Genomic DNA, 25,775 nt, shown 5'->3' on the forward strand with positions numbered 1-25,775 from the left:
TTATGGTCTGCATCATAACTACAATGTAGCCACAAACTCCCCTAATTCCACACTCTAACCTAACCTGCACCTCTAAAAAAGTACCTGTACGTCAGGTTGATGCAGCTGCTGTGATTGGTCTGTTGAACACCGTTGATTCTTCCTGTGCATTTCCAGCTACTTTTTCAGCAGCCAGAAATTCTTTTAATTATTTATATTTTAAACCTGTTGGCGTGAGATGAACCAAAGATGAAAGTCTTTACTGTGAGAAGAAACAAGCGTGCTCAGAGCATCTGAAAGCAGGCATGAGATGACAACCGTCTGTCTGATGCCTTCATCAGTGAGAGTTAGCCATGCGTCCTAATTGCTCCAGTATGAGAGAGCTTTCAGTTTTCTTCTGCTTGTGTCGCTTACATTGTCATCTCTGTGCTCGGCATCCCAAGACAACTAGCTGATTCAGAAACATTACACAATCAGCAAGGTTACACAAACACACAAAAATATCCCATCCACCACAATCTGACATTTTACCAGCATGCTGGTAGTATTTTCAGTGCTCCAAGTACACAGGTTCCAGATTAATGCTTTCACTGTTTTTCCAACACTTTGAGTGCAGCAGAGCACATGAAAGTCTCAAGCCTGAAAAACACTATCAGGCTCCGTTAGATCAGGTTTACACTGCATTCGTCACGAGAGCAGGACTTTTATTCTGTGAGTAGCACCTGTGTGATTGATCAAAGTCTGAATAAACTGTTTCTGTGACGGAGAGGAGCAAAACTGCGTCCGTGTTTGATCTGTGTTCCTCACAAAGTGCATTCTGGGTAAACTTTCAGGCTCATATGAGTGAGTAGGGACTCATATGAGTCAGTAGGCTATAGGTGTCTGCGGGGAACAGGTGAGAACAGATGGAAGGTCTTCTTTCATCTGAAACCAGGATCATCTTCTGCTGTGACTTACACTTTGCAGTATATTGTACAGTGAACTTGTCTGTCTATTTCACAGTATAATTTGCAGTATATACAGTATATTTCGCAGTATATACAGTATATTTCGCAATATGTTGTACAGTATATCTTGCAATATATTTGGCAGTATAATTTACAGTATAACTTGCAGTATATTTCGCAATATAATTTGCAGTATATACACTATATTTTGCAGGACATAGCACTCTCGGGCTTTTCCAGAGGCAGTACTTTGCGCGTGCGCACTGCATCGCTGCCTGCGCCTTTAAGAGCCCGTTGCGCCGAGCCGAGCAGCTCTGACGATGACGCCATGCTGTTATTTTTATCACGGTGACCTCATCGTTCTATGGCAGCACCAGGACTTCACCGAGTCCCTCCGCCGCTTCTGCTCTCCTCTGCGACCCGTCCTCTCCGGTACACCAGGCGGACTCCCCCGGTTTGTCCAGCCGGGTCGGAGGAGCTGCTGTCCGGACTCTGACGTCGAGTTTTCAGACGGTGAGTTCACCAAAATTTCTGGTTCAAGAGTGACCGAGCGGCGGCTGAAGTTCCGTTACCGGGCCTAAAGTTAAAGTTCGCTCCGTGTGTCAGCCCGGGCTAACCCCGCGTCTGAGGGGAACTTAGCGGGAAAACGTCGCTGTTCGTCGGTTTCTTTTTAGGTGAGCCGGAGTGGCGGTCAGAACGCGGAGACACACCGATAAAATGTGAGAGAGCAGCGGGCTGAGAGAGTTATAAAACGGCCAACGTAACATCCGAAATGTCGCCCACACCGCCCGAAGCTCCCAGAACCAGCGAGGAGCCTCCAACAGCAGCCAGGCCTCCCTTAAATCAAACTCACACTACAACAGCACAGGTTAGCTCGTATTAGACCGTCTGTGACTGCGCTAAAATATACCGAAACTGCCTTAAAATAAAGACAGAACAATATTTGTGGGTAGTAATGTCCTTTTAAATAATAGTAAATTTACTTATTTGTTTAAATTACCCTTAAACTCTGCTGACACCACTCATATTAGCTCATATTACAGTTCCAGTGCCTGTAAGTTCCCTTAAATATGCCAGGACTTCCTTAAAATGAAAACTAGCGTTATGTATGTGTATTAACATCCTTATAAATAATAACTAACTCAGTCTATGCAGGCAGATATCCATTTATTACCGCAGAAACTCTTTATCTGCTCATCTCAATTTCATTTTGACCAGTCTTCCTTAAACATGGTGAAACTTCCTCAAAGGTAAAGTATGAGCATTAATCTCCTCGTGATTCACTCAGATAACCCTGAACACCACCGATGACAGAGCTGTAAACATTAAGCTCTCCTTAAATCTGCCCAAACCTCCTAAAATAAAAGATAAAGCCTATTTGTTTATATTAATGTCTGATAAATGAAGCACCCTTCAGACTCTCAGATAACCTTTAAACTGCTGAGCATGCTTTTAACAGCACACACTAGACTTCCCTTACTAAATGTCCTTAAAGTTAAAGGTACATTTATTTTAAATATAAATAATATATTTAATGGAAATGTTCCATTATTTTTTTTAAGTGAAATAAACATCCAAATGTAAATAAGTTATTACAAAGTTAACAGGTGACCATTAGGTGTGTGAATCAGGTAAGCTGAGTAAATGAAGCTCACACTTCTCTGAGTGATCTGACCTCAGAGTCACGTTTCAGACTTCAGAAGAAGGTTTGACATTTAAATTTGAGAACCGTCTCTGTTGCATCATCTCTGCACACTGTCAGTACAAACGCAGGCAGCAAATAAGCATGATCAACATACTGAAGGATAATATGAGCATCAGAGGGTCCACACAGCCTGTACAATAATAAAACTTTGGATTGAAATACTGCAGGGTTAGATCAACCTAGCCGGCTGCTGTAGGTGTGTACTGTACAGCTATACCGGTCCAGACAGTCCCCTGAGAGTCTGTGTTCTTACAGATATCCAGACTGTGATGGAACAGAGTTAATGAAATAAAACAATTGTGGTTCATCTCAGTGGTAATAACAGTCTAAAGGAACTGAAAACTGATGGTTTAAGCTGCCAATAATCAATCTGTCAGTAATCAATACTCACCTGTGAGGGTGGACCTTTATCAGCCTAACCTGTGTTAGATTATTTCATAAGCACTGTCAGGTAAATGAAACCCAGCTAACTCACTTATTATCTGTGTGTTTCCTTCAGGAGAGGAAAACCTCGCCGTTTTCAGTGGTTTGTTTTTAAACGTTTGCACTGATGCTGAGAGGTGTCAGTTTAGAGCCGGTGAGTCACATGACCAGAGCAGTGAATAATTTTTATTTATGCGTTTACGTTTAGTGAGTGTGCTCAGTGAGGAAATTTAAGTGTCATGCAGGTCAGTAGGATGGTGGTGAAGCCTGATCAGTGTCCTTGAGGGAACCGGAAGTGATGTCAGGGTGACGGCCAGCTGCTGACAGCGTTTCCACCAATTACAATTAAACGCTCAATCATGGCGTTGTTTATAGCCATCACAGCACTGGTTTACTTCCTCTTCAGCACAATGAGCTGATCATGTGTTGGGGCTGAACCACAAGTTCCTCTCTGTAGTGGCTTTGGAAGCCTCATTTTAAAATTTTTTATTATAATTAATAGTTAAAACAATCTGCTGCAGCATGCCCCACCCACCTTTTTACCAGCTTCTTATTTTGAATGCTTGCCTCCGGGTGATTGGTCGACACTCCAGCGTCATTTTCAGAGTGTTGGCTCAGGTGAGCACAGCGGGAGTCTAACCTGTCTGTGTGTGATGTCAGCACAGGGCTAAAGTCCTGTGATTGGCTGCTTTTAACCTCAGGTCATTCACCTTTGACCGGTCTCCACTGTCAGCTCAAGCTCTGAGCGCACCTGTCACATGTAGAGGCGCAGAGGAGCAGGAAGTGGCAGCGCTCTTTATCTGATGGTGTTTGAAGATGAGGGCTCTCTGTGTCTCAGAGGCCCGACTTCACCGCTCTGTTACACCTGATAACAGCCTCTACCTGGACTCTTACCTGTGGTGTAGAGCTGAGGACGAGGCCGGCGCTCGCCCTCAGACTAAAATCATCATGACTCAGAGCTTGAGCCTCCAGAGAAAACCAAACTCTGACAGGAGGTCAGTACTCAGTGAGCGCCCACCACTCAGATTATTTTTGTTTTTCTGCTTTAGTGACAGTGACATCGGCTTAATAACACTCCAGGGCTATTTTTAGGTTTTTGAGTCAGAAGGACGACCAAGCAGCCTGTTTGTCTCTCTGAATCTAAATGCAGTAGTGATGTTATACAAGGCGCCTGGTCACCTCACTTCCTGTCACAGATCTCCTGCCGCAGGGGTTCATGTTTAACATGAAAGTTTTATAGGTGGGTTCCAATTAAGATTAATGGTCATGGCGACGGTGGGTCACGTGACTCCGGCATGCCGCCTGAGCTCAGTGTGTGATGTTGCAGGAGGCTGGCAGGTGATTTGAGTCGAGGCATTTCTGCAGACCGGTGCCCGTGATGCCATCTGTTCCTGTGGCTCGTAGCCGGTAATTTGACAGATCGGGTGTCAGAGCAGGAATGTCCTGGCTTGGAAAAACATTAGCGGGATCCGAATTATTGGATTGAAGTGGAACCTGATGTTGGAGACACAGCCAGAAGCTCCAGCTCCAGAAAACACAATCGTCCTCTTTCTTCCTGGTTCATGGCTCCAGGCTGGTCTCCTCTTGATTTTACATTCCTCCTTGCAGGCGCTAATTCAGTTCCTCCACATAAACCATCCGTTCTGTCGGGGGGGAATGTAGGTCAGTGCTCTTTGGAGGGATGGCTGTAGTTTACACAATCGTTTTAATGTGGACGTGATGCTAACACACCTGAAGGTTGATGTTGGAGCTGCAGTCTTGTGTGTGCAGCTCACTGTGGACATGTTAACTCTTTAAACACCATCACAGCTCTGCAACCACTGTCCACACTCCTTCAATCATTGGTTTCATTTAACCATCACAGGTACCACTTTCATCAGTCTCATCTCCACCTCATCCTCTTTCTCCTCAAGCTTCTCCTGAGTGAAGTCTAACACATGAAAACAAAGATAAACGTGCTCATATATTCTCGTCGTTGTCAGCTGCTCAGACATGTGACCCTCACGTCTCCCCACAGCTGACAGCGACCCAGCTAAACAGCAGCAGCTGGTTATAAGCTAAAATTGTGCAGCTGATGTCAGGCTCGAGTGTCTAAAGCAAGGGTCTCAAACTTAAATGACCTGAAGCTCACTTTAGTGTTTTCAAGTAGTACTAAAAAACAAACAAACAGGAAAACACCCACAAATATTTCCAAAAATGTAGTGTCTTTTGTTTGTTTGTTTGTTTTTTAGATTTCAAATATTGTATAAAAAGACAAAACTGAAAACGTGAACACAATTGTTTTCCCCCTCACTCTTAACTAACTGAAGCCCTACAATGAACTACCAAATAAATAAATTGTTACTCTCTTTCTGGCCAAACACATGGCAGCACATCTCCTATAATTTTGTACGTATTTAAAAAAATAAGACAGACATTAGTTTTTACACTTTACACATTAGTTTTTGACTGCTGGTGTTTTCTTTACAAATAACGTTCTTACTAACACAGTCAATCCTTAAACATGTTTGTACTCTCTGCTCATATTGCCTTCATATTAAATTTTTTTTTGCTTTTTAAAGAACTTATTTTAACATTAAATTCAACAACACGTGGGCTGCAAGGGGACCCAGGGCTGCGAGTTTGACACCCCTGGTCTAAAGTCACACTTTCCCTCTGATAAAGTGTCTTAATTACATCTCACATAAATTTATTCATCAACAGTCCAGCAAAGTTCGAGCCATTCCAGAGATGCTGGTGAGTCTGTGGAGCTACAGCGTTGCCTCCGTCTCGTTAACATGTTTTAAATGTGGTGCCGCCGACAGAAGGAAATAAAATGTGGGGACTTTTTCTGGGTCTCCTGGCTGTATACGGGTCAGTCCTGCTTACAGTTACCTGTGAAGGTGATTTGGGATTCCTGCTCTCCGCTGTGTTATCTGCAGCTGTAGAGACCCGGGACCACTCCATCTATCCCAGGTGGATGGTTTCACTTTCCTTTGGCTGGGACCGCGAGTTTAACGGTTGACCACTTGTGCGCTGAACCTCGGTGACATCACTAAAATGAAGCAGCAGGACCCTTTACAGATGTGCCAAGCAACTAAGTCCCACTCTGAGGAGAAGGTGCAACAAGTTTGGGGATTTTTCGGCTCTAACTTTTACAGCATGAGGGAGTGTCCTGGTGCAGAGCTGTGAGTCATCCTGAGACCAGCTTCTGTCATACCTGCACAGCTGGATCAAGTTGTCAAGTGGCTTTATTGTCACTTCAACCATGTGCAATGGTACAGTACACAGTAAAGCGAGACAGTGTTCCTCCAAGACCATGGTGCTACATATAACAGACAATCAACACAGGACTACATAAAGTGCAAGTGTGCAAAAATTGCAAAAAACAAAACAAACACAGTGCAACACCAGACAGAATAGAACGATACAGACACAAGACAGTGCAATTGAAAGGTGCAACAATGACAGTGGGTTGTGCAAAAAACTGAACACTGTGCAAAAAGTAATTTGATGTATGAAGGTGTGTGTGTGTGTGTGTGTGTCTGTGTGTGTGTGTGTGTGTGTGTGTGTGTGTGAGATTGTGCAGATAAGTGCTTCAACACCTGAGCTCAAAGAAGCAGCTCAATCATTCGTCACACTTTTACGAGCTCGAGCACAGAAACCACTGCATCGCTGATTTCTTACACAGCTCAGTATGAGGGTGTTATTTGATAATTATTTTCAGCTGGAAGGTGAGATCACCTGCATGTAGTGTACCTCCTCCCAACAAACAACTGATTTAAATCTTTATTACTGACTGTAAGGCCCACTCCAAAATAGGGCTGCTCAATTAATCGAATTTTAATCACGATTACGATCTGGGATTTCAACGATCATTAAAAATGACTGAGCCGATTATTAGCCCCTCCCTCGTGCTTTACTCTCGCGCTGCTCCGTGTGGCAAATCAAGCGCACCTCTCTGCATTTCGAACACACGTCACAACAATTAAGAGGACCCAAGGGAAGCTCGGAAAGCTAAGCAGAAGTTATTTGGAGAGGAGAGTGACTGCCATTGGTTGAAAAGAGAGGTAAAAAAAAAAACTTCAGTGGTGTGGAAACATTATGGGTTTGCGGAGTCAGACGTGGATCAAGTAGACATAGTGTGTAAACTTTGCTACGGTGTCGTAGCTGCACCACAGAGCAACACTGCAAAGTTCACTAAACATAGATGTTTACATTTTTCATTTATTTTTTTATATTGCAAACATTTGCACTGTTATCAGTATTTGCACACTATTTTATATTATTTTTTTAAAGTCATTATTCAATACATTGTTATTGTTAACCCTTTAAATCCCTGTAGAACAGGAACCGCGTAAGCTAGCGCAATAATTTGTTTTGCATATGAAACCAGAGGAGTTGTACTTACATCTTATGCCATCAGCTTGTCCTCGGTCACGGTTTCCTTCCACATAAAGCTTTGCAAAAATTGCATAAAAAGCGCTTGCAGGAACAAAAACATAATATTCCAGAAACATGCTTTGCCGATCCGATCAGCTGTTCGTAACACTTCCAACAATGAAAATGAAGTCAACGTGAACTATCTCATGCCCGCCATTTCCTGTCCGAAACCGGAAGTGACGTCATTTTCGCGGAAAATGTAGTTTTTTTTTACTTGTAGGCCTTAAAAGCCTATACTGGTGTTTTTATAAGTCATGTTTGACTATATACTTTTCTGAATAGTTTCTGGGATGCTTAGAACTCAAATTGCACTGCTGGAAATAGTTTATTTTGATGCACATGCTGTTTTCTTTGCAAATTTGCATCATAGGATTGTTTTTTGTTTTTCCTGCATTATATAAAAATTGCTGTATCTCCAAAATAAAACTATGAAGACACTCAAAATAAATTTCCTGTGGTGGGAAACTATTTTTTGCAACTTTTTTGTATTTAAAGTTTTGAGGGATAAGCCTCTTAAATTTCCCCAAGTAGAAATATATGTAAAAAAACAAAAACGATTTTCAATTTTTTTGTAGTTTATTGCACTTTTTTGTAATTAATGTAATTACCATGGACTTAATGCATACATATTATTAAAATATGGGCTATAACAGTTGTATTGCTGTATAGCAACTTGAAATGCTCCCAAAAATGGCACTACAGCATGTAAAAAAACAAAAACAAATAAATAAATAAATAATATAAGCTCTGGCGGACTTGGTTCTATGGTAGATCTTAAAGGGTTAAATAAATATTGTCAAATAACCGAGATCTCAATTTCAGTGAAAATAATCGTGATTATCATTTTTGCCATAATCGAGCAGCCCTACTCCAAAACGCACGTCTCTTTTTCACGGTTTTCAGGAAAGCAATGAGAACAGCGCCGTAACTCTCCAGCTCCTTCCTCTGCTCATGTTTCAGGCTCTCTATAAAGTTTAGTGAAATTGGGCGCGATGTGTTTTGTGTCATCCTGATGTGCCGGACAACCTGACCCACCTGTCTCACGGTCATGGTTTTCTGTGTGAATAAGGTTTGTCCTGATTTGGCGTGGCGTCGTTGAATGTTTCTGAAGCGACTGTGATGCAGACTCACTCTGACTCTGTTTGTGTTTCAGATTTTAAAACTCAGAGTGATGTCATCAGGAGAAAAGACGGCTGTTGGAGTGAATGAAAGCCCCTCCCCCTCGCTGCAAACACACACACTGATGGACTGAACACACACACACACTCTGAACCACCATCTCACACACAGTTGGGATTGGCTCTCTCTCTCTCTCTCTCTCTCTCTCTCTCTCTCTCTCTCTCTCTCTCTCTCTGGGGCTGCCATCGGGATGACATCATACCCGGCCGACACAATGGAGCTCTTCATCCTCTGAGGTTCTTGGCCAGACTGCATCACTGTGCTGGACTGCCGGCCGGGACGCCCACAAGGAGGGGGGGAGGAGGAGGATTACTACCAGGGAGGGGGGGGGGGGGGTGGTAGGGAAGTGAGAGGAGGCAGCTCACATGTGTGAGCGTGTGGGGTCGCGGACTGGACTGGGTATGGCAAGGCCCGGGATTGTGCGCCCTATCGGGCCAGAAGCTCTGGTAGCGCTGCTGGAGGGGGCGCTGGACCGGGTGGTGCTGATTGACAGCCGGCCCTTCGTTGACTACAATACCTCCCACATCCTGGAGGCCGTAAACGTGAACTGCTCCAAGCTGATGAAGAGGAGGCTGCAGCAGGACAAGGTGCAGATTGCCGAGCTGCTGCAGCATTCAGCCAAAAAGAAGGTGAGTAGTGGTGGTGGTGGTGGGAGGGTGGGGGCTGCTCCGGTGTGGTTAGAATACGGCTCAGATTCAGAACGATGCGTTAGGTTAAAGTACGGAGCAGGCCAGGGGACAAATGACTGGTCACTGTGTCACAAACTGTATATAAAAGATGGACACAGCTGTCGCTTTAAGTGCTGTTGCAATGTTTTCAGAGTCAGACGTGACCGTGCCTGATGTGGTGAGTGGAGTTGTTGGGTGATGCTGACATGATTTGCCATTCATCTGCACATGCTCACTGAGGCATTGTTTCTAGTTTCAAGTTGATGGGAATTTTTTATTTATTTTTTTTACAAGCTCAATATCCTTTATTATTATGTGCAGATTTATTTTCTCTTTTCCTGATCCTGGATGTACCTGTGTATCTGTGTTGCAGTTGGAACTGCAGGCCGATCAGGAGGTGGTGGTGTACGATCAGAGCTCTGCCGACCCAGCCGCTCTGAGCTCCGAGTCCTTTATCAGTGTCCTGCTGGTTAAACTGGAGAGGAGCTTCCCCTCCGTACACCTGCTCTCAGGTGAGCCTCCCTGCACCCGCGTCGCTCTGCCATAACTAAAGTTCAGAGTGTGGCCTGTAGGGAACGTTTAACTGTGGGGGGTGAGCAGTTCACCGGGTTCACCGAGTCATGACGATGAATCTTGAGCCTCTGACTCTGGCATGCAGCTGTAATCTAAGTTTAAACAGGAAACCTCTGAAAGCGAGCGGCTGCTTCCTGCTGGACGTCTCTGCGACGCCATTAAACCTCATTTACACTCGTTAAAGGTGATTAAAGTGAGATGGCAGCAGCTAATGGGAAGGAACCGATCAGATTATTGATTTCTGATCGGCTCTAGCTCTGAGCGAGCATGCTGCAGCTGCCTGCAGCTATTTCTACTGAGTGTGGCGTTATGTAACGATGATGTAATGCTGCACGGTGGCTCCACCCTCACATCAGAAAAACCAAACAAAGTGCTAGCTCTGAGGTTTCAGTTACACAACAGCCACTTCCACTGGGAGACCAGAGTCTTCATCAGCGCCGAGGATCACAAAACACGCCCGCCAGCGAACTGAGTCAGACAGGCATGTGAGCAGGAAGTGCTCATATGCTATGTTTAAATCCATAAACAGACAAGCTGTTAAAATTAGCTACAAAAACACAGAATATTTAATTTTTTTAAATTAAAATAAGAATGTAAAAGAAATGCTTAAAAATAAAAGAAAAAACACAAATCATAAAAAATTGAAAAAAGTTTTTAAAAAAGTCAAAAATCAGTCAGTAAACTTAAAAAAATTGTAACAGAATTTAATTGATTAAATGTATTTATTTATTTTTTTAAAAGTACCAGGACATTTAAACCAGGAGTGTTTGGGCCTCAGTTAAAAACTGTGTGAACATCTCTCAGGTTGTGTCTTTGGATTGTGTACAATCATGATCACAGGTGTAGTTATAGATCAGAACGTTTTCTTTACATGATCAATAGCTGGACTCACCTGGGACTTTCTGCTGGAAATAAATCGGTTTCCAAAGGAGGCTGCAGAACATCGATGCTCTGGCTTGTTGCCTGGCAACAGGTGATGAGGATGTTTGAGTCGAGCAGAGACAAAGATTCAGTCTGATTCCTGCCGAAGGAAGCACAGCTGTTGACCTCATTATTTCACTGTCAGCTGACTGTGTGTGTGTGTGTGTGTGTGTGTGTGTGTGTGTGTGTGTGTGTGTGTGTGTGTGTGTGTGTGTGGTCTCAGGTGGGTTCTCCGAGTTCTCTCACCTTTTTCCTGGTCTCTGTGAGGGGAAGTCCACCCTGGTTCCTTCCTGCATCTCTCAACCCTGCCTGCCCGTCACCAACATCGGGCCGACCCGTATTCTGCCTCACCTGTACCTGGGCTGTCAGAGGGATGTCCTCAACAAGGTGACACAGCACCACCCCCACATCACAGCCCTGCCCCCGAACGCTTTTTAAAAAAAAATGTATTTTATTTTTTTAAATTCTCTCTTCTTGGGGTCCAGCCTCTCTGGTCCGGCTCTGATCCAAACCTGTGTTTGTTTTCCAGGACCTGATACAACAGAACGACATTGCCTACGTCCTGAACGCCAGCAATACCTGCCCCAAACCAGACTTCATCCCAGACTCCCACTTCCTCCGAGTCCCCGTCAACGATTCGTTCTGTGAGAAGATCCTGCCGTGGCTGGATCGCTCGGTGGAGTTCATAGGTCAGCATCACTTGCCCACCTCTCTTGTGTGACTGAATAAACCAGACCCTACTGCTCTCTGCTCAGTCTGAACTTTGTTGTGTTTCAGAGAAGGCCAAAGCCTCCAACGCCCGAGTCCTGGTCCACTGCCTGGCTGGAATCTCCCGCTCGGCCACCATCGCCATCGCCTACATCATGAAGAGGATGGACATGTCACTGGACGAGGCGTACAGGTGAGAAGTCAGGACTTCTGAATCTGACCTGGGACCAAGTCTGTTTGTTAGTTTAAAATGTTTGAATGCTCAGTTTTCTGAGTTCTTCCCCCTGTGATGTCATCAGAGGTCACTGAACTCTGAACATAACCAGGTTGTAGTCATCAGTCAGCCATTGACAAGGCTTCTGAAGCCCCAACAAGCAACCAGAGACAAGTTTAGACATTTATTTTACATCCACGTAATGTTTGCATAGAATCTGGAGCTCAGACACTCTGTTAGTACACGAGCCTCACAGCAGCTATATAGTTGGGCGGATTAGTCAGATGCCACCAGCTGGAGCATTGTTGGTGAGAAACACCATCCAAGCTTATCCTTTTTCAGGGTTGCGGGGGGCCCAGATCGCCAGTCTGTCACAGGGCTAACGCACAGGGACAGACAACCATTCTCGCTCACATTCACTCCCGCATTCACACCTATGGGCAATTTGGATTAACCAGTTAACCTATCCCCACTAACTGCATGTCTTTGGACAGTGGGAGGAAGCTGGAGTACCCAGAGGGAACCCACGCAAACACAGGGAGAACATGCAAACTCCACACAGAAAGGCCTGATGGTGTAATTGAACTCAGGACCTTCTTGCTGTGCGGCAACAGTGCTACCGACCGTGCCACCGTGCTGCCCGAGAAACACCATGTATCAGTTAATCTCGGCATGATGTTTGTTAACACTGTAGTTAGTTCTTTTAAAGGTGAAAGAACTAGATTGAAGGCACAAGTGGCAGAAATTAGCTTTCCCCTAGGAGTGGATGGACTCTGCCTTGTGATAGTGTGAGGAGTTCAGTCATTCATTCAGTCTAAGCTGGAGGAGGTGGTGAGAGGGAGGTCTGGGCTCCCCTGACAACTCCAGATAAGCAGAAGAAAATGGCTGATTTTTGTGCGCAGTTTAGTTTTCAGATGATAATTTGTCATTAAGCGGCATTTGTTTTTATTGAATATTTACTTTTAGACGAGTCGGTTCATCTTGTTTTTTTCTCAACTAAGAAACAGTCACTAGGACGATCCCTAACAAACACGGCTAGCAGCTACAGCTGCATGTGTCAGCCTCCACCTGTCAGTCAGAAGCCACGGCCCTAATAATGCAAACTTTAAATGTGCGCATGTTTGGTATTGAATGATGCTGACAGCCGTAAGTGTTTGATCCTCATTAACCTGTCGTGTTGCTTCCTGTCCATAGTCATGCTCCTGTTTCTCTTCCTCATTCAGGTTTGTGAAGGAAAAGCGGCCGACTATCTCGCCCAACTTTAACTTCCTGGGTCAGCTGTTGGACTTTGAGAAGAAGATAAAAAGTCCTCCTGGTACGGACGCCAAACCCAAGTGTCTCCATCCTCCGGAGCCCAGCAGCGAGGCCTGCGCTCAGCCTGAGGATGCGGTCCCAACGCCCGGCGTGACACTGCTGGAACCTTTGACCCTGCCGTGCGTTTTAGCCAATGCCCCCGAGGAGCGCCTGCTGGCTCAGGCTCTGAGTGGCCTGCAGCTCGCCGACGGCTCAGAAGACAGTGCCCGGTTGAAACGCTCCTTCTCTTTGGACATCAAGTCATATGGCGAGCCTGGCGGGAGCGGCACCCATCGAGTTTTCGCGCCTCACAGCGGGTCGGGGGACAGCAATGACTTCTACAAGCCGCCATCCTTCAAAGAGACAACGAGTAAACCCTGCCAGTTCTCGCCAGTGGAGGAGGTTTCAGAGCAGTCCACGCCGGAGCAGAGCCCTGATAAGGAGGAGGCAGGCAGCCCGCAGCCAGCGGTGTCATCGGCCTCCAGCGGCTTTGCTAAGCCACCCGCCGCTCCAACCAACTGCTCCCACCACTTGCACAGGAGCGGGAGCATGGAGGAGAACGCCACCAGCTTCCTGTTCGGCCTCTCACGGAGCCAGCAGCACCTCGCCAAACCAGGAGGTGGCAGCGCCCTGAAGGGCTGGCACTCGGACATCCTACTGGGCCCTGTCACCGTCTCCACCTCCTCTTTGGCCAGTGGATGGTACCTCTCCTCAGAGTCCACGCGCTTCTACTCTACATCGGCTATCCTGAGCGGCGGCGGCTTCACGGCGTACAGCTGCAATCACGGCTTGGAGGCGGTACGGCGGCGGCAGCGGACACATGACCGCGGTGACTCGAGGAGGAGCTGGCACGAAGAGAGCAGCTTTGAGAAGCAGCTGAAGCGGCGCAGCTGCCAGATGGAGTTTGGAGATGGGATGGCGGACAGCCGCTCCCGCGAGGAAATGGGCACGGCGGGGAGTCAATCAAGCTTCTCGGGCAGTATGGAGGTCATCGAGGTGTCGTGAGTTCACACACGCAACACAAACCAACGATTCCGTGTTGTGTCAGGGCCGACCCTGACAGTGGAGGACAAGGAGGGGACGAAGCCAGCAGTTGAATGGTTTTTAAATGCAGGTAAAAGTCGAATAAATCAAACCAGCTATGACTCGATCGGGTCTGATTCACGGTGATGGAACTTCCTGTGTGAGCGGCATTCAGGGGCATACAGGTAGTGTAGCAGCTCTTAATCGATGACAGCTGAGTCTAATGGCAGGTTTCTGCTGGGGTAACAACCTTTCATGAAGGTCAGACCATCTGAGTGGTCTCACAGCTCGGCAGCCATCTTGGTAACGCCTCTGAGCGGTTGGCTTTAATCTAATTTGTCACAGTAATGATCGTCTTTCTGCTTTCCACAACGATCCACTCAGTGTGATCGGAGATTGGCCTTCCAATCACATATTTGACATCATCTGTACAGCGTAATCTGTCAGGTCAAATAAATCTGACCCCTGACCTGACTCTACCTCTGACCAGTCTGATTGTTCCCTGACCTTCATGTTCCACAGTAACTGCCTAATAAGTGCCTTTATGCGTTTCAAGATGGCTGCCGAGTGGTGAAGGAGTTTGTGATGAAGCTCATCTGTGTTTATCTGGTGGCAGGGGCTTGAGAGAGTACTGCAGCTTTACGTGGGCATATCCATAGGGTGGGTTAGAACCATAGGTTGGCGTGACCTCTGAGCTAATATCAGGATATGAGGTCTGGAAGAAGCACTTTGGGAACTGGTTAACATGTCCGTGCTGCTGTGGTAACTCGTTAAAGGGCCAAAACGTCACTCCAACAGTTTAAAAACAGGAAATGCTGAAATGCGTCGAATCAGAGAGCTGCTGTGACTGAACACTCACCGCTGCTTTAACATGTCGTGTGCAGACCTGTCTGAGGGACTCGCACTTTAAACTTTTTTTTTCACTTCTAATCAATTCGTGATTGAAAATTGTGGCTGTAGTAATCAGTACCTCCACCGGAGGCAGTACTCACTGCAGCCTGTCAGCTTTGGAACGATTTTTTCTGTTTTCTGACATTAGTACATTGGGAATAGTTGGTTCATGGGACGTTAAATCAATACACTGATGTCAGACATCGCCTATGTGTTTTGCCGTGGTGGCTATTCCTGCCACACTTGGACCTTGTGATTGACGACAGGAAGTGAAACAAAGACTGCCAAGACTCTCTGGGGGGGGGGTCAAAGGAGCTTGTTGGCAGGTTAACTCTCAGGTGTCCTCTGAGGCAATCAGAGGGGATCTCTGGCCTCACCTGGATGGACAGCAGGTCATGTGATCAGACGTATTCACAGGTAATCTTGCACTACTGTGGTATAGAGGTTGGTTTGATTCAGAGTGTTTAAAAAGAATAAAAAATATGACTTTTCAGATGTGTAAGTTTGTCTGCTTCATCTTTAAACTTCTAATCTCACACTGTATGGAAGACCAACACTGCCAAAAAATACAAAATACATGCTCTGACGTGTAATTAAAGTGGACGTGAAACTACACATACAAAGGCTAATTTACACCTCTGAGCCCTGCTCTCAGACACTGACATAGATGTAACTCTATCTGTGAAGCTTGATTTTTAGAAATAAATTCTTAAAGTTTTAAAAACATGTTTAGCACAATGTTCTGTCAGTACGGAACACGACATTTTTTTTCCCATATTCATTTTCCTTTGGATTTATTGACCATAAAAATAAAGTGGACAAATTATTGATTATAAAATAATCAGCTAATTTCACCTTGTAGAATAAAATTAATTGAGTGTAAAAAAAAAAAAAAAGTAATTTCTGTAATTGTTTTTCCCATATTTATCAATAAATGAGAAATATGAATAGATCTAATGTAGTCAAACAGTTTGAAATTTTAACAAACGTTTATACACTATCAAAAATGATACATTAATTAAACAGATACTCCTGTTTTATTTCCTTATGTGTTTCCTGTATGGGAGTCTGAAAAGTACAAAACATAAAAGAAAAAGTATAAATAAATCAGAATATATGATTCAGTTTTTTTTCATGCAGTTTTCATCTGTATGAAACGTTGCTTCATCATCCTCGTACTGTAAGTCAGGTTTAATGTAGTTTTTGTATTTTACATGTAAATATTTTCCTCCTGCAGATTTGTAAGTAAACAACGTCGATGATGCTGTTTTATTCCAGAGCAGTTTAAAGAGTTAAAGCGACCGGTAATGTTGCTGATGGACCAATCAGAAGGCTCCAGTCAATGACCGCTCCTCTGGATGCTGAGGCTGTGGTGACCCACGCTTCAGTAACAAACAGGAAACTGTGTTTTAAGGTTACCCTCCACTGAAGCTTTCACCAGCAGGGGTCAGCATTGGCTGCATTACCTGCATGTCCTCAGCAGGCTTCCCTGTTTCCAGCCAGCCAGGAACGGTTGATCTGATATCCTCGTGTTGGTGTTGTTCCCAGATCATCATACTAAATGTTGTTCCAGGATCAACATTGCAAGTGACCAATCAGAATGTTGTGACGTCATACTTTTGCGACTTCGGGAAAAAGCGGCGTAAAACAAAAAACTGTACTAAAGCTGCGTGAAACTGCCTCTGTCCGCCGATCAACGGACCCTGACCCTAACCCTAACCGTAACCCTTTAATAAACAGTAAGCAGAATTGATATTGTCCTTGCAACATTGGAATTTCATAAATGCACGAATGGCTTGGCGCGCAAAAGAATAACGTCACAACAATGTGATTGGTCACTTGCAATGTTGAACCTGGAACAACATTTTCATGATGGTCTGGGAACAACACCAACACGAGGATATCAGATCATCCGCCAGGAACAGGCTGTTAATGACTCACCTGGTAAATGAAGGCCACACTGACTCGTTTAAACAGGATTCAGATGTGCACTGTGATTGGTCCAAACCTGACCACAGTCATTAGGGTCAGCTATTTATGAAGCTCTTAGAATGGGGTGCGGGCCAAGTATCTGCATGATGGCCATAATCTGAGCTGTTCCAGTTCTCCAAAACACTAAGGAAAGGAGGGTCAGTGCTTCTTGTATTGTTTCCTTTAGCAGAGGAGATGCTGGCTGGACCATCCTTTATGAAAGGGGAGGAGAAGACACCACCCTATAATTCATAGTGACTGAGCATCTCACCCTTTATGACAACGACAATACAGAGCAGAAATGAGCATATAAATGTTCAACATAACAGTATTTTCCATTTCACCCATAACCTTCTGACATATTCAGTTTTTATCAGCAGCTGTTAAAATGACATGCTACATTTAAACGTTGCACCAGTGGAAGAAAAACTGCTTTCTGTTGACCTGCTGCTGCGTGTAGAACGTTGTATGAGCTCAACATTATGATCTATAACAACTGATCAGAGTGTGTTTAAGGTTCTGTGTGGTCACTGTTCAACCCATCAGGGGAGAAAAGGAATTATACACAGCAGGTAAACATAAGAAAATAAGACAGGTTTTACTTTACGGACTACTGGACAGATTTACTAAGTGGGGCAAATTATTGTGATGTCACAACTGAAGATGATCTGACAATGTGCTTTAAAGTTTCACACAAGTGTTTCTCTTTGAAAACAGGCAGGATTTTTCAGATTTTGTGCAGTTTGCAATTGTGTGTCAGACTTTTAATTCACATTTGCCATATTTGTGTGACTCATTAAGATATTCTCCTCCTGAAGGTGAAACTCTTACAAACACGTGTGCATAAGGCTAGCCGCAGTTACGAACTCTGAGTCTTTTCACAAAAGGTTTTACAGAAATTCCAGTCACATGACCTCCTGTTTTCATTGTCGTCACCATGACAATTGACTGATTTTTGGATTATTTTCATTACATTATTTCATCATTCACAGCTCTTCTCCCTGAGGATTCTGGCTAACAAACTGATCTCTGGGTTCAGGCCACGTGGAAGAGTCCTGACTATACTCGGATACTTTTAGTGAGTATTAGTACCATGGTGTTTTACTGCAGGCAGAGGTTCTGCCTCTCTGTTGCTGAGTGTGTCCTGTCCCAGCAGGGGGGGCCCTCGCTGCCTTATCACTGCGAGGGCCCCCTTCTTCCCTGAGTGTAGGCTGGAAGGCAGCTTTAGGTGACCTGATCAGCACTGTCTCAATAAATTGAAGATTATTGGTTAATTGAGACATTTATAGATCAAAAATCAATATGTCCCTCATTTTGGAATATTTTTAAGATATTTATAGCTTTCAGTGGCGAGCACTGAACTGGTGCACTAATAACATTCAATCCACAATAATGTAAAATCCATCTAATATAAAAACAGGTTAATTACGTTTTTACACTGTGTTATAGACAGGGCTAACAGATGCTAACAGAAGCTAATGGATGTTAGTAGCAGCTAGCGTAGCCCAGCAGTGGAACAAACAGCAGTGTTACGGCAGAAAAGTTCAGCATATCCTCAGCAGCTCACCTATAGTTTTTATCAGTGGGATCTGAGCTTAATAACTGAGTCATCGACTCATGTCAGTGCGCCCCAGGGCAGCTGTGGCTACAATGTAGCTTGCCATTGCCAGTGTGTGAATGTGTGTGTGAATGGGTGAATGACTGAATGTAGTGTAAAGCGCTTTGGGGTCCTTAGGGACTAGTAAAGCGCTATACAAATGCAGGCCATTTACCATTTATTTATGTCTGAGTCCTTTCATGAAGTTTTGCAGCCTCCTCCAGAGTAAACAGATACACACTGCCAGCCTTTGCAAGAGGGAAAACTCCGAGCCAGATCTGAACCTGCAACTTTGCAGATGAACAGTAGCCCACATTTTTGAGGAGAACCCAAAATATCTAATTGACACATTTCTGGGTTTTATTCCAGATTTATTGGTAAGTATTGATATTATTCAAATGTGTTTATAATGTATTTTTTAAAAAGTAGTAGAAATATGCCAGTTGTTATGAGGTAAAATCTAGATTCAGTGTCTTTGATCTCTCTTGGCTGATTAAAACATTTTTGTCCTACAGCAGCCACCGTAGCTAGGATTATGCTCTTGATTTGGGAGGGTTAAGAAAACAAAACTCAGCAGACTCCAGCTACTGACATCTGTTAGTGAAAAATTGACACACTGTAACTTCAATAAAAAAATATTGATAATAAAATGTTTCCAGTTATTTTTGTTTTTTATTTCTCTGTATTACCAATATCATAACTATTTCATTAGTTCATATTATCCGATTGTTCAGTCTGACGTCACTAGCCGTGTCTGGGCCTAAACTCTGCTGCAGGTCCATATATCAAATGATTACTCAGCATTACTGAGAGTTGAAACACTGTCTAAAGTCTTTCATCTTTAATAAAATGATCAGCGTTCTGCTCTACCAGTTGTAACAATTGAGTTTAACATCCAGGCAGCCATGAAAACGGAATTTATGACATTTAACGGAGTTAGAAGTTAGCAGGAAGTTAGCTCGCTAGCTTCTATCTAAATACAATATAGCATGTCCTGACTGCGGGGTTTTGGACGTGATAACAGAGCTGTACGTTTGAATTTGTTTCCAAAACCCCGCAGTCAGGACATGCTATATTGTATTTAGATAGAAGCTAGCGAGCTAACTTCCTGCTAACTTCTAACTCCGTTAAATGTCATAAATTCCGTTTTCATGGATGCCTGGATGTTAAACTCAATTGTTACACCTGGTAGAGCAGAACGCTGATCATTTTATTAAAGATGAAAGACTTTAGACAGTGTTTCAACTCTCAGTAATGCTGAGTAATCATTTGATATATGGACCTGCAGCAGAGTTTAGGCCCAGACACGGCTAGTGACGTCAGACTTAACGACCTGATTGGCGTGAAGGAGGCGTGGTCAAGTAGGCAGACTGTCCTGTCAGTCCTCACTCAGGGCACACACCGCCCTCTACTGCGGTCCGTTGCTTTAAAGCTGATCCAGAGTCAGCCGCAGATTAATCTCCGCTAGGAGCTCCCGCAGCCGAACAGGAGTGCAGTTATTCAGACACAGAGTGCAGGCAGGAGCCGGTGAAGCGCCCGGAGCTCTCAGCGCGGACTGTGCCATGTCTCTGTGACCTCGGGATTTTTGAAGCCGCACCTGCAGGTGAGTCTCCTGATCCGCCGCGGAGGGGGGGCGTTGAGGTCCGGGTTAGTCCGGCGGCTCTGAGCCGTGGGTGGTGGTCTGTGAGCGGCTTCGAGCCTCTGACCTTAGTGGAACTGCGGACCGGAGCAGCTGAGCTGCCCTCTGCTCTGTGGCAGCAGCCCTGCGGTCACGGGCTCCCACACCAGATTCCGCCGGAAAGATCACACACAGTGAAGCTGTGACCGCGCGCGCGCACACACATACCCGAGTCCTCTTTACCTGAAGCTCCAGTGTCTCGGCCTCAGTTCGGCTTCACTCAAAAACACAGACAGGGCTCAAGTGAGTGTAAATTAAACTTTTATGGCCGCGCTCTCTGTTGCTGTGTCTCAAAGAGTCTTAGTGGATGGGTGACTGGAGCTAAAGACCAACTTTAATGCCAGTTTATTCCGGATAGAGGTGCTAGGAGCGGGCAGTGTGTGCGCCGGAATGGCTGGAAGCTTCCATTTCAGCTCCCAGCTTCTCATTTATAGCCCACACCTTCATTTATTCTGGCTGGAGTCCAGTTCTTCCTAAATCAACAGAATCTTAAATGGAGTTTGGCACACTGTGTTCATAATAGTAAATGAAGGTGAAGGGCAGCTCCTCCCTGCGCCCGGGTGCTCGCTCTCTCCGGAATAAAAACACCTGCCTGCTTTTGATGGCGGATCCGAGCAGTCAGCGGGCAGGTGTGTGAGGCGGCCCAGGCAGCAGGCGACCCTCCCCGGCTATATGCACAGGGCTGCCCGGTGCTCCACTTGTTCGGCTCGGCCTGGAAGCTCTCTGCTCCTCCCGGTGGTACCGGCTAACACCTGGATTCATGTGGTGCACTGAACCTCGTGCCATCACTGCCGAGAGCAGAGCAGCTAGGTGAGTGACCTGACCGGGTCACAGTCACCTGATGTTTATCAGAAAGCTCCTTCCCCCATACACCATAATGAGCCTCTCTGAGGTCACGTCTAGGTCACTGTTACTTCACTGAAGTGGTTCTGACAGAAGGTGTGATCAGACCTGCTTCAGCTGTGTGTGTGTTTACTGCTGGAAGATGGGGTTGTTTTTCCTGCAGGTCAAAGGTCAGCGGGCTCTGAAGCTGAACAGTTGGAGGACCTTTGAGCTGGTTGTGTAATCGAGTGTTTGTATGTGGGCTTCCTGTCAGGCTGCTGCAGGCCACAGCTGGTCTTGGATCAGTGCTCTTCATGGGAACCATCGTCAGCCTGCCATCCTCCTGAGAGCCTCGCAGGATATTTCTGGATGTTTCCATGCCTGTGCTGCTCCACTCCACCTCTGATTGTGTTCAGCTTGGTGGTTGGAGGGTTTTGTCCATGGTGAGCGGGTCTTAACTGTGCTGTACTGTGCACCATAACTGACTCCAGGGTCAGTGGACGTGTTGTCATGAGGGTCTGTGTGTGATGTCAACAGCAGGTACAAATGGAGTGGAAACACGCATTATGATGATATCACTTATAAACTTTTCCCATGAACTCTGAGATCAAAGTGAAAAACGTCTGTCCCATCTTCTGGGCGTCTCCCTGGAGCTCTCCCTGTTTGGCTGTGTTGTGGTTGCTGTGACGACAGTGTGATGTAACCGTACCTGCCAGGTGTTGCTACAGGATTATGGCTTTGAAATGGGAAACTGGGGCCGGTTGGGAGTCGGGTTTCGGACTGAGCCAGCGGTCTGATTTTTAGCAGAACAAAGAGGAGGCAAGGGCGTCGGCACACCTGTTTCACCTGCGACTCACCTGTCTCACCTAACACCAGGTATCACACGCTGTCGTAAGGAGCAAAGACAGGAAGTAAAGGAGCTCAGGACCTCCTGAGGGACTGACTCTTCATTTACTGAAGCACACCACGGCCCGCCTGCCCCATCCTCCACACGGAGGGCAGCATGGACCAATCAGAGATGAGACTGTACTCAGAAACAGGAAGTTGAATCTGAAAGTTGAGACTTTGACCTGTTGGGGGCGCTGCGATGCACAAAGCTCGGTGAGAAGAATCCGAGGACATTTGCTGTGCTCTACTCGAGGATCCAACAACAGAAGAAGGAAACACAACAACACGCTCACGTGTGTTAGGTACCTGATCAGAGTCGGTGATATCATCAGGTATTAAAGTCCTGCCTGGAGACTGGTGTTTGGTTTCTGTGACACTACTGAATCGTCAAAGAGGAGTCATGGGGACACATTTGGTTTATGAAGCCATGAAATGCCAGATCAACAAATCCCAGGTTCTTCTTCTCTGCTGATCAAACTTCTGATCCAGTCCAGATGACCTGTGAGCAATAACTGATCAATAACTGAAGATCTGTCTGCACTCTGAGCTTCAGGAGAAGCTTTGAGTCTGAATCAGAGGCTCTGTTGATCAGCTGCTGAAGATCAATAAGTAATCGTGACACTGAAGTGTGATGTCATCAGGCAGCAGCTGTGTGAAACAAATAACATTTTATTTTTAAAGCGGGTCAGCACCACAGATGAATCAGGACCCATTATCGCTGCAGGTTAGATTAAACTTTATTGATCTCCATGGGTGCGGTGGGCGTGGCCTGCTGATAAGATGCGTTTCCCTCACAATGAGTCATTTATTCTAAAAGAAAACAAAAATAAACCGCACATTTCCTTAGCGACCAGTTTTGATAACAGTATTGGGTGTTGCATGACTCTTCTGCACAGAGTAAACTGAGAGTTTTAAGCCCACTCGGTGTTTCCACTGCCACCTGTCAGTTGGAAGCCCCGCCCCTTCCCTATCCCCCACCTGTCCGTCATTAGTGATTAGTCAGGCTTAAAGCAGAGGATCCTGGACGCCAACTCGCTGCTGCAGCGAATCCCGGTGCTGCACCAAGCCCTGGATCCTCGCTAATCCACCACATGATGCTTGGAGTCAGAGAAGCTTTATTTGAGCCGTCTGCGGCATCGACCTCACATTCCGCTCACCTGTGGACGACTTGGACAGGTAGGTGCTCGCTTGGTTTGTTACCGAGGCTTTGTGGTCTGAAAAGACGCCGTCTGTGGGTTTGTCTGCTGCAAGGATTCCGCGGTTCAATTTCTGGATTCAGAATAATCTGCTCTCCAAGTTCTAACTCTCCCTTTCAAAGCTGCTTCCTGTGATTGGCTGTCTCTCACAAACTGGTGGTCTCAGGTCACAACGATCTTAGTTTATCATGAATCACAGCATCTGCAGCCAGATGTTTTGAGTCCCGAGGAGATCTTTGTTAAACCCAAACCTCAGTCAGACAAGTGACTGATACTCCCTCCAATGGAAGCGAAGAGAACTGCTGATGTGAGTGGGCGGGGTTTATCCTAACCTGAACAGAATTTAGGACCAATAAACAGGGACTGAATGTCTGTGAATGATCCACGTGGCACAAAACATTGTATCAGAGCTCCTGAGGAGACAACAGGAAGTTGCTTTTATGCTGCGATTTTTGGATCCGCTGCAGTCGTCACTCTGAGGCTGCAGTTTGGCAGTTTGAGCCGGTTCAGCTCACGGTGCCAAAGGTTTCCTGTCTGTCCTCAGGGTGTAAATCAAGGGTGCCCAGTCCCGGTCCTCGAGAGCTACCGTCCTGCAGCTTTTAGATGCATCCTTGTTCCCACACACCCGAATCAAATGAATGGCTTGTTATCAGGCCTTTGCCAAACACGATGGCATGCTGAAGAGGTAATCAAACCATTTGATTCATTCAGCTGGCGTGGACGCCTCTTTATTCTTTTCCGCTTTTGTCTCAAATACCTGCTGACGAGGTGGATTGACCAATCAGCAGGCCCACGGGGCGTGTTTGTGTTTGGCGGCAGGTGTAATCAGAGCTCAGAACTTCTTTGAGATCAGTTCAGTTCTGTGGCTCTGACTGGAGGAAGTTTCTGCTGAAACTGTTTGAAGCGCCCTTCAGTGTGACCTCCATGATGTCAGCAGGTCATGGTTGTGACTGCTGCCGTGCCTGCCACAATCTGTGTCAGTCAATGATGCTCGGTGTGTTTGTAGATGCACTTGTTCACTGAAACTCACTCTCACAGAGACGAGCCACTCTCCACTCACTCTGTGCAGTGTGCTCCTCGGTACTCCCTTGCTGTGAGCCGGTGTAACGAGGCCGCCTGTAATGGGCACCGTGACCCTCTGAGCAGGAATGAAGACTTCAGCACTTTCAGGATTACTCAGGATTATTTTTAGCCTCCTTTACTGCGCCGGCCCTCGCGGACCTGCTCTTGAACAAACTGCAGGTGGAAAGGTGCCTCCAGCTGTGGGTCTGAAAGCGGGTCAGCTGGCGAACACGTGCTGCAGCGTCCAATGTCAGCACCACACGGTCACTGCTGATGAGTATGGATCTTTTCCGGAGGTGATGGAGCTGTGAGCGAATTGGTGTCAGTGACCCGATCACTGAGGCAATTTTTGTTTTACCTTTTTATTTAATAAAGTGTTTCTTCAACATACAGTTCACATTCAAATCTGCAACAATCTTTAAAAACTGATTAAAAATAACACTATAAAATAAAAAAATGAAGAAATAAATGAATGAAATTATGTTTTTAAAGGTACTTGCTAGAAAAAGAAACCAGGGAAATCTAAAGAGACATGATTAAATAAAATTGGAAATGAGACAAAACACTGCAAATAATTGAAGTTACAAGAAAGTCATGAAAACTGATTTAAAAAAAATAATACACCATCTAAGAAAAATTCTCACAAATGTAAATAAAATAATAAAGAAAAGAGTTAAAGAAGTCAAAATAATTTACAGAAAAATATAAAACTAGATAACATGAAAATAAACGTGTCATAAAAGATTTGAAAGTGAACTTTGAGGCATCAAACTGTTCCTCCTGCTGAAGCTGCAGAACACGCTCAGTATTTGGGTTACAGACCAATCGGAGGACATTAATCAATGCCTCCTCACTGTGAAGCCAGTCACATGACTCATGACCGCCATCTGAGATCAGGGACTGGAAAACTGAAAATTGGAGGGGCACGGTGATGAAGTTGTGATTGAGCGGATGAGACGTGGCGGCGATGGCTCTCCTGTGTCAGCTGATGGTTTGTGAGGCAGCGGCAGACACCAGAAGCAGTTTCCATGGTAACAGAGCTGTTTCACAAGCAGTTTAATATCTGAGAGATGAGCAGAGTTCGTTCACCATCTGCACTGAGAAACATCAGTGAGGAAATGGGAAAAACTCTGAGATTTAAACTAAAAGGAGGAGTTGTAGAAAATGTCTTCTCTCTGAAACATGGATGCAGTGTGAGCGGAGCACTGGATTGAGGGTGTGTGTTCTTCTCCACCTTCACTTGTATTAGAGTTTGATCCTGAATTTGTTTCAGTGGAACGCTGTGAGGTGGATGTTTGTTGTCGGAGTAAAGATGGAGGGAAGCCGACGGTGCTGCGGTGACCTTCTGAACCCTGACATCAGTGTCATCTCTTTTATGTGGGTGGAGTCTCACGGTTCTTGCTTCATGTCAGACCTTTCCAGGTCTAGAGGCCCAGAGCGTGTGGCGGCTCGAGCAGGGTGTTTTTCCAGTGTCGGCGTGGAAACGCCTCCCAGATCAAACACACAGTTAATGAGTGACCGACAAGGACGTTCTTATCAGCCTGGTGACTCCCCGCTTCATCTCTTTTCTTTAACATGTCACTCTCCTCTCCTCCCGCCGCTCACCTCAACACAT

General features: G+C 45.5%; 2 protein-coding genes across 11 annotated transcripts in view; both read left to right on the forward strand.

The window, feature by feature from the left end:
* The first annotated feature begins 8,975 nt into the window (after positions 1–8,975).
* dusp16 (dual specificity phosphatase 16) lies at positions 8,976–15,444 on the forward strand. Its single transcript, XM_026147098.1, has 6 exons — positions 8,976–9,284; positions 9,697–9,835; positions 11,041–11,204; positions 11,347–11,506; positions 11,595–11,718; positions 12,963–15,444. Exons 1-6 carry the CDS (start codon positions 9,021–9,023, stop codon positions 14,035–14,037), a joined length of 1,926 nt encoding a protein of 641 aa, XP_026002883.1. The 5' UTR covers positions 8,976–9,020; the 3' UTR covers positions 14,038–15,444.
* A 4,451-nt stretch (positions 15,445–19,895) lies between these two features.
* Positions 19,896–25,775, forward strand: part of eps8a (EGFR pathway substrate 8a, signaling adaptor) — a 29,337-nt gene continuing 23,457 nt past the window's right edge. For 5 of the 10 annotated variants that reach the window (XM_026146786.1, XM_026146790.1, XM_026146794.1 and 2 more), the window contains exon 1: positions 19,896–20,117. The gene's annotated coding sequence lies outside the window, so the exon portion shown is untranslated. Of the gene's footprint in view, positions 20,118–20,361; positions 20,436–22,922; positions 23,079–25,775 lie in introns of those variants that run through there. The other 5 variants (XM_026146791.1, XM_026146795.1, XM_026146796.1 and 2 more) reach the window with 3 other exon arrangements.

Source organism: Astatotilapia calliptera, chromosome 17 (assembly GCF_900246225.1).
Source record: "Astatotilapia calliptera chromosome 17, fAstCal1.2, whole genome shotgun sequence".
NCBI lineage: Eukaryota > Metazoa > Chordata > Actinopteri > Cichliformes > Cichlidae > Astatotilapia > Astatotilapia calliptera.

What these genes read in the sequence shown, in the direction of transcription:
- dusp16 (XM_026147098.1), top strand. Translation starts at nt 9,021, where the DNA reads ATGTGTGAGCGTGTGGGGTCGCGGACTGGACTGGGTATGGCAAGGCCC. An exon ending in AGCATTCAGCCAAAAAGAAG is followed by an intron (nt 9,285 to 9,696) that starts GTGAGTAGTGGT and finishes TCTGTGTTGCAG; the next exon opens with TTGGAACTGCAGGCCGATCA. An exon ending in CTCCGTACACCTGCTCTCAG is followed by an intron (nt 9,836 to 11,040) that starts GTGAGCCTCCCT and finishes GTGTGGTCTCAG; the next exon opens with GTGGGTTCTCCGAGTTCTCT.